The sequence below is a fragment of the Mesitornis unicolor genome, unplaced genomic scaffold (assembly GCF_000695765.1).
Source record: "Mesitornis unicolor isolate BGI_N332 unplaced genomic scaffold, ASM69576v1 scaffold17745, whole genome shotgun sequence".
NCBI classification, from domain to species: domain Eukaryota; kingdom Metazoa; phylum Chordata; class Aves; order Mesitornithiformes; family Mesitornithidae; genus Mesitornis; species Mesitornis unicolor.
In genome coordinates, this window is record NW_010186446.1 from 1 (window position 1) to 8,595 (window position 8,595).

Here is an 8,595-nt window from a genome sequence, read left to right on the forward strand (position 1 = left end):
GGGGACGCACTCACCCCAGGGGCTCTCTGTGGAGCCTACATCGTCCAGTTCAATGGCCCGCTTGGAGCACTGGATGGTGAGTGTTTCCTGGTTGTTAAGTCACCGGCATTTGCCCCTGAAGAGCTGCAGTTCAGGTGTGGTATAATCCAGCTCCAACTCCATGGCTCCAGGAGTTTGATCCGCTAGGAACAGTTCTTGCACGACTGAGACCGCATCTGGAATATTGTGTCCAGTTCTGGGCCCTCAGTTCAAGAAGGACAGGAACTGCTGGAGAGAGTCCAGTGTAGGGCTACAAAGATGATCAAGGGAGTGGAGCATCTCCCTTATGAGGAGCGGCTGAGGGAGCTGGGGCTCTTTAGTTTGCAGAAGAGGAGACTGAGGGGAGACCTCATTCATGGTTATAAATATTTAAAGGGTGAGTGTCACGAGGATGGAGCCAGGCTCTTCTCAGTGACAAACAATGATAGGACAAGGGGTAACGGACACAAACTGGAACACAGGAGGTTCCACTGAAATTGGAGAAGAAACTTCTCAGTGAGGGTGACAGAGCCCTGGCCCAGGCTGCCCAGAGAGGTTGTGGAGTCTCCTTCTCTGCAGACATTCAAAACCCGCCTGGACGCCTTCCTGTGTAACCTCATCTGGGTGTTCCTGCTCCGGCAGGGGGATTGGACTGGATGAGCTTTGGAGGTCCCTTCCAATCCCTAACGGTCTGGGATTCTGTGATTCTGTGATCCATAGTAAAAAGTAGTAAATAGAGGAGGAGGCAGGACAAAATGGGGCTGTTGAGAGGAAAAAGAGACCAATGGCTGCTTCTGGAGAGAGGAGCAGAGTGTGGCTGACCTGCTCTCAGCACCATGTCCACACGTGGAGCGCATGTCCTGCTCCCAACCTTGTGTCTGGTGTCTCCCACTGCCTGGCTCTGGGTGGCTCTTCACTCCCTTAAGCTCTCTGAATTCCCTTGTTAACTGTAGCTATCCCTTCCTTCCCTGTTCCTGCCTTCAGCCCTGCTGCACCTAACTGTCTCCCTCACACATAGCTGGAACCAAGCCCGACAGGAGGGAGGGGCAGCCATCTTTGTGGTCTAACCTTAGGGCTGAGAAATCAAAAGCCTTTTTCTGTTGTGATTTCAGCTTTCTCTGTTCAAACCTAGCAGACAGACATTGCCCGGCACCCAGCGACCACTTCCATGCTGCACTTTTCAGCCGCCAGCCTCTAGCTGAAGCTCAGAGGAAATTAAACACCTCTGAAGAGCAGTTGTGAGCATGTATTAAAGTACTGCACTAAAGGGGGAGATTTCACTTCACTGAGCCTCGTTTTATGAGAAGTTAAATAATCCTGTTTAAATACAAAGAAGTAAGAATGAATCCTTATTTTATTTAAAAATGGGACTGGATGTGATTCTTCTGTAATGGGAAATACCCACTGGTGTGCGCTGCTGTTTGTAGGGGGCTAGAAATGGGCAAAATCAAGTGATTAAAGGGCACATTTTCCATGCTTCTGAGTGATTTAGAAGCATTAAAGTCATTAAATAGCCAGTTCTGCAAGGTGACTCAGTGTCCCATGGAACATTGCCCAGAGGGAGCTGGGGAAGTCAGTCCCAGAGGGAGCTGGGGAAGTCAGTCCCAGAGGGAGCTGGCAGCTCTGTGTCGGAGCCAGGATTTAGTGCAGATTTTCCTGGCCGCCAGGTAGCAGCTTTGCCCCCAGATCAGCCTGCGCCAGTTTTGTCAGGTACGTGCTTCTCCCTGCGTGGTTCTCACCACAATTAAACACACAGTGCAAAAGCTGTTGGAGCAGCGCCACGGCTGTCTCGGGGGCTGGAGGAGCAGGACAGGGCCCTGCTGCCCTGGCTCCAGCGGGGACCTCCCCGTGCCTGGGTGCAGTACGCCTGCCAGCTGAGCCGCAGGTCCCGCAGAACGTCCAGTGCCACATTGCAGATCCCTTTGGTCATCTCCTGCTTGCCCAGGAAGCGGGAGGTTTTCTCCAGGCGGTTCAGGGTTGACTTTCGCTCTTTCTGTTGCCTTTTCGAGCCACAAAAGCCAAACACGTTTCCGTCAGTGACTTATTGCCTGCTGTGCTGATCAAAGAGACAAAAACATCTTGGATTGATTCGCCGGGGCGGTGTTTTAGCGGGGAGGGTTTAAGGCCATACAAGAGATGTGGTCTGTGGGGAAAGCTGGTATCTCTCATTAAATCAGCAGACAGGCCTGAATGCGGGGCTACGTTTTGGGGTTATGTGCCTGAAAGCCTGTCTGTGCTCCTTATTTTTTCCAGCTGTGCTAGGGGAATCTAATAAAGGTACTGCTGCCCCTGCAGCCTTTCACTGAACTGCTCGCCTGCTGCTTTGCCGAGGGCTGATTTATGCCATCAAGGCCAAACATGTGGCCTGGGAGGGCTCTGCTCTGTACATGGCAGGATGAAGATATTGGCTCTGTCTGGGGCCTCATTTCTTTGTCCCAAGGGATTTCCAGGAGGAAGAGCGCTGAGGACGATGAGGAAGGTGAACGAAGGACCCGAGTCATTCCCTAGCACAGCAGCGCTGGCTATAGCACCTTGCCAAAGCAATCGAGGGGGCTGGGAGAAGCCATAGTCCTGGATCCCCGTTGGGGTGGTGAAAAATGTTTGTTTCCTTTCCAGCAGCATCCCCAGATAGCACCGGGCCAGGGCTGGGGAGGAGAAGTTAAGGCAGGCAAGTACCAATTCATTCAGTGACCCAACCTCTCTCCATCCTGCAGGTTGGAGTCCCCCTCCTGCCAAAATTTCTCCTACCTCTGTGGAGGACTTGACAACTTGTCCAAGCAGCACCAGGGTGCTGTTGAAGGCGGGCAGCCTCTTCCGCTCCTCGCTGCCCTGACTCAGCAGGATCCTGTCCAACCTGCAACAGGAGTGGGTGGCACGGCTGGGACTGGGCATCAAACCCTGCTTTCCACACCGAACAGCAGCCCAGAACGAGGGAACTGGCTTCCTCAGGCAGAGGAATGTCAGAAGCATTAAGCGGACTGCTGAGCCTCCCCTGCGAAGATCATCACCTTGCCCAAACCCACCAGGGCTCACAGATGCAGCAAATACAATGCCAGAGAGGACACAGGCACCAAAAGCATCATTTTATTGCCCAAAGTGGGATTAGAAGGTTGAGTTGTTGCTTTAAGAATCTATTTTTTAGCAGCTTAGAGATAATTTGTCCCTAGGAAACCCCACCTGTTGCTTTAGCCAGGCTGGAAGCTGATGTAACAATCAGGATTGTCCCTGCTGTCTGTTGGCCCTGTCTGCTCCTGGGAGGGGACATTCTAAGGGGAACCTGGGTGCTGGGTGCCATGGTGACGGCTGCCATGTTGACGGCTGCCGCCACCCCTGCAGTTATGGGAACCAGAGGTGCCAGCATGGGGCTGCAGGTGCTCCCCTGGGACATGGGCGGCCAGGTGAGGCCACCGGCCGGGCTTGCCTGGATGTATGGGGAAAGCTGGACTTACCGGTGTAGCTGCCCTCACCTCCTGGACTGGCTGTGCCTGCTGGGAAGCAGCTTCTTGAACAGGGACTTTTTGCACATGATGGTCCAAAAGTCCATCAGCTTGGTCCACAGATGGTCCAAGTACTCAGGCTGGGAGCACCCCACGGTGGAGGTGTGGGACGTGGGCTGTTCACTCCAGAGCTTGCTGGTGCTTTCCTGGTGCTCAGCAAACACAGAACACAGAGGAGTGGGGTGTGGAGCAGCACTCCCCATGTCCATCTACCCTACTCACCTCTGCATTGCAGAGGAAAACATCAGTCTCTGACTGGGCCAAAGCAGAGAAGGACTCCTGGTTCCGTCGGCTGCCCCATTTCCAGTTCAAGGAGATAAAGGAGAGGCGCAAACGCCAGGTAAGAGCTGTGTTTCATCCACCCTCCGTGCACATCTGCTGAGGGCAAATGGTGTGGGCAGCACTGCCCAGCCCTGTCCTCACCCTCCTCCTTCTCCTCCTGCAGCAGGAAAGGCTGGGCCCGGGAACGTACAACATCAGGGACTTTCTGCAGGAGACACGGTCCTCCAACCGCCGGGGGATCTGCGACACCAGGGAGCCGCGGTTCGGATATGCCAGCAAGGTACGGCATGCCCCGAGACGGGCGGTGCTGGGGAGCTTGGGACTTCGCTCCAAGCTGATGCCTCTGGAGAACCAGCCCTTTGCAAGGGTTGGAGGTACCATGGGCGCCATCTCCTCCTGCTGGGCTGCTGACTGTCCCCCTTGCCGAGGCTGCCCGTTGTCACCCCATATCTCCTGCAGGACTGCTTCCCCCCACCTGGCACATACGGCCTGCAGGGGAACCCCTATGCCCGACTGGAGGAGAGGGCCAAGCGCTCCACCTGCACACGAGGGCTGATGGACAGCAGGACTCCAAAGTGTGTCCTGCCGGCAGTCCTGGTGAGTCCTGCCCCTTGCCCTGGGGTCACACCTATCGGGTGGCCCTGTCCCACCACTGAGCGTAGCCTTTCCCCCGTGCCTGCAGGGCAGCGGCCTGGGACCCGGCACCTACCATCTGCGGAGCAGCATCGGTGAGACGCTGCAGAGGGCGTGCGGCTCCAGCCGGCGCGTCTTGAAGGACAAGTCGAAGCCTGTCAAGAGTGTCCTTCACATCTTTGGGGTGCGTTGCCTTGGGATCCCGCTCCGGATGGGGTTTCTAAGCGAGCTGTGGCATTGCCAACACATAGGTGTAAGGACAGAGAGCTGCCTTACGCCAGCAGCTGTCCTGCTTGGGTTTTGCTCTTCGAGTTCCCTTGGATCCTGGAAAAACGCAGTCACACAGCCGCGTTTGAGGAGTGAATAGGTTGCAGGCACCGTGCTGATGCCCATGAGCAGTGGCAGGGCTGAGCTCTCATGGCATGGGATGGATGGGGTGGCCCAAGAGACCACCAGCATCTGAGCCTCCCATGCTGCTCCCTTGTCCCAGGAGAGGAGAGACGCCAAGCTGAGTGCTGGCACTGTCAAGAGTTTCGTGGATGAGCTGATGTTGAAGGAGAACAAGAAGAAAGGCTGCTTCAGCACCCTGCCGAGGAACCCGCGCTGCCCTACAGAGAGGATCTTCTGGGCCACGCTCAGCCAGTGCCCAAAGAAGGTGGTCAGTGGGAGCATGGACATAGGCACCAGCTGGCACCACTGGCATCCCTGGTGGTGCAGCGGGTGCCTGGGGTGGGGATGCATTAGGTCCTGGGGCATGGATGGATGGATGGACAGATGGATCGCTCTCTGATGTTGTGCAGCTCTTGTTTATGAGCAAGCTGAAACATAACAGGTTTTCTTCTGCACAGCACACAGTGGGGCCAGGCTCATACGACCCAAAGCCCATTGAAAGATCAGTGTACTCCAGCAAAGCTCCTTTCCAGTCGTCTGCCAAGAGATTCGACAAAATGTACTACCGCCTCTTCACTGGGAATGAGGTGAGCAAATGGACACAGCAGTGAGAGGGATGCAGGAACCTCTCAGAAGGCTCTGAGCTTCCTCCATGACCATCCTCAATCCATTACCAGCACCTCTGTGAGAGGGCAAGACTCTTCTGAGCCAAAGGCCTTTGCCCTTTTCAAAGGATGCTCAGACAGCCCTTCCCCTTAGCTTTGCTCTGCATCAGCTGCAAGCAAGCAGATGCACTTCATGGATGAGGGCAGCTGGGTTTGAGTCCTTTAAGGTGCCAGGAGCTCCTTGTATCCTCCCAGAAGGTCCTATTCTGCTGTTTGAAAGGCAGTTTTTCCTCTAGCAGCATCTTCAGCACATTACAGAGCCGGTGCAGGTAGGAGCTCTTCTCTTAGTACCCTTTCCTGGAGCTGTATTCATCTTGGCAGCTTCCCCACAGAGAACCAGAACAAAGCCTACAGGGCTCAAAGCAGAGCAAAAGCTTTAGTCCAAAATACTCCACCTTGGCTAGGGATGAGGAGCTGGCTGGCATGTGGCTTCTCTCCTTTATCCAGCTGAGTGTGGAACAGGCAGCTTGCAAGAGGTCAGGGATGAAGAGATCTTCGTAATTGCTGAGCAACTCGACAGATTACATTTCGGTGGGGAGGTTGTGACGTGGACAGCCCTTCACTACAGCTAGCAGAGGGTGACTGGCAAGCACGCTTGAGCCTGCAGAGCTGATCGGCTGCTTTGTGGTCTGCTGTGATGAGAGCAACTGCTTGTGAAGGGGTTAGGCCAGGTTAGCACTGATTAGTGTGTCTCCTCCTCCCTCTCCTGAAATACAGGCCTGGTTTGGATAAGATAAGCCACGTATTATTGTGTTTTTTGCAACTGGCAATGTGAAGGCACTACTTGGTTTTGCCCCATGTTGCCTCTGGATAGGGAAGAACTTCTCTTTCCAGAACCCTGTATGTGTTGGTCGCTACGACATCACCAAGCATGAAAAATACCCTGAGAAGATGAGATACCAGTCCCTGTACCGGAACGACAGGCAGTACTACCTGAGCTACCCAAAGTGAGATGCCTACATGTTGTAAGTCTGACACACAGCGGGGCTGTAAGCGGTTTCACACCAGCTCACACGAATATCATCTTGAGCAGCTCTGGGGAGGCTGAGTGCAGGTTGCTGACTCCACAGCTGATGTGAGATGGGATGATCGTGTAGTTAAAGCACTGGATCAGGACTGAGAAACGCTCACCAGCCCCACCACAGGTTCCCTCTGTGGCTGTATCTTGTGAGATGCAATTTGGCTGCAGCGGGGGTGAAGGCAAACAGCTTGCATCAAGTTTAGGGGCAGCAGCCTGGGAAGGAAGTGGGAGGTGGAGGGATAATCAGGCTGCCTTGACTCATTCCCAGTGCCAGCACTGGATTGCTCAACAGCCCTGAACAAAAATCCCCTTCTCAGGCTGTGCCTTGGTTTACCCATCTGAGGAAGGAAGATAACAAGGCTCAGTTTCAGCACAAAGGGCTTTGAAATTGGTAGCGTGAAAACCCCATGAAGCCGTTAGGAGCTGTACTAACGAGAGACTCCAGGACAGCCCTCTGCTCTGTTCTCACCTTTGCTTGTGGCCAAGATCAGCGAAGTGCTGCAATGGCACCGCAGGCTGACGGCTCTGCAAAGGTCTGTCTCGATCTCCAGAGAGTAGTTGAGTATCAGTTCTGGTTCAATGTAACGTGGCAGCTTCCAGCGGGGCAGCCAGAAGTTAGCAATGCTGTGATGGAGAAAGCATAATGAAATTTAGCTTTTAATATTGCCCAGCTTTGTTAATTTTGCAGTTCCAGGAGGAATTAAAGAAAACAAAAATCTGAACAGCGAGCAGGACTTGGAACTCAAACGCATCTCTGATCAAATAGCACTAGCCCCAAAATCACTTTTCAAGCTACAGCTGTACTTTGAAGGGAATAGCCAGGCTTTTAAGAGCTCTGTTCACCTCTGTGCTCATTAAGATTAATGAGATTAATTCAGTCACTAATTTGAACCCACTGAATCGCATCCAAAAAACAGGCCTGTTGCTAAAAACAACTGGAGTGCTTTGATTTCTGCTCCGCGTTGTCCAGACACCTCTGCAGAACTCCCTGCTGTTTCCCGGACATGAGATGGTCCTGGGAAGCCCAAATCAGTAAGTAAATGGCAGACGCACCAGCGGATGAGGTGGAGTGGGTGAAATACTTACAGCGTGCTGATACACCAGAGATAGGAAACAAATCTTGTGTAGTAATAAAACACTCTTCCTTAGACAATCAGCTGTCTTTTCTGTTGAGTAATTACTTCCTTCCACCTCAGACTTTGTAACAGTGACACACCTGTGAAGAGGATGCCAGACACTGCACATTCTCCGAAGGCTGCCTCTGTACCTGTCCCGTGCCATCCTTAGAGCAGCTGTGTGCAAGGATCTTCACGGCAGGGTGTGACACACAGCTTCACTTGAATTCACAGGGCAAGTGTTTGTAAGCAGCTGGAAGGGATTACGGGGAATTTAGTGTCATCGGCCCAAATTCTGTAGGATATCAAAACCTCGAGGCAATGGAGAAACTGAAATGAAGAGAGAGCTGTGTCAGTAGTAACAAAGGGTGGCCACAACAATGTACTGGGAGGACACTGCTTCCCTTAGAGCTGACCTTTGTGAAGTCTTGTACTAGTGTTTAGACCAGGCTGGAATAATTAAATCTAGGTGTAATTACATGTTAGTTGTGGCTGATTAAGTATGCTAATTAATCTGCAATTATCTTTTGCTGAGGGAGATACATGACCACAGGTAAAATCGGGGTGGTTTGAGGAAAGACTCGTTATTGCTTTGGGAAGGCAAGCGAAGGAGGGAGGCCTCGGAAGTGCCCGAGCAGTGATGTGGGTGAGTGCAGGCTGCAGAAACGCTGCTGGAGCAATGAGAGGATTGTGAAATGTGGCACAAGTCTGGGCCAACACAGAATGTGATTAAAGGAACCTGGGGCTTTGGCACCTGAACTGCTGGCATTTGGCAGCCTGGATTTCAGGAGAAAGCCCAGAGGCTTCTCTAGGAAGAGAGCATTGGAAGAGGGTGCACCAGCTGTGGCCAAGGGAGGGCAGGAACACCTCTGACTAAGGCCACAGAGCTGCTGCAAAGGTATTTTTCAAGGACACAGAAGACGTGGATGTGAAACTCCTCAGGCTGAAGAGTGCACTGAATCTTCATTCCTGAT

At 53.1% G+C, this 8,595-nt stretch overlaps 1 protein-coding gene across 1 annotated transcript; it reads left to right on the forward strand.

Annotated features, from left to right (window-relative positions):
- Positions 1 to 3,545: 3,545 nt before the first annotated feature.
- Positions 3,546 to 7,514, forward strand: LOC104541178 (chromosome unknown open reading frame, human C1orf177). The gene is given in 10 exon segments (XM_010185161.1): positions 3,546 to 3,617; positions 3,751 to 3,855; positions 3,961 to 4,077; positions 4,257 to 4,394; positions 4,480 to 4,614; positions 4,921 to 5,088; positions 5,279 to 5,407; positions 5,722 to 5,754; positions 6,320 to 6,450; positions 7,424 to 7,514. Coding segments are annotated over 10 exon segments (1,119 nt in total).
- The last annotated feature ends 1,081 nt before the right edge of the window (positions 7,515 to 8,595 follow it).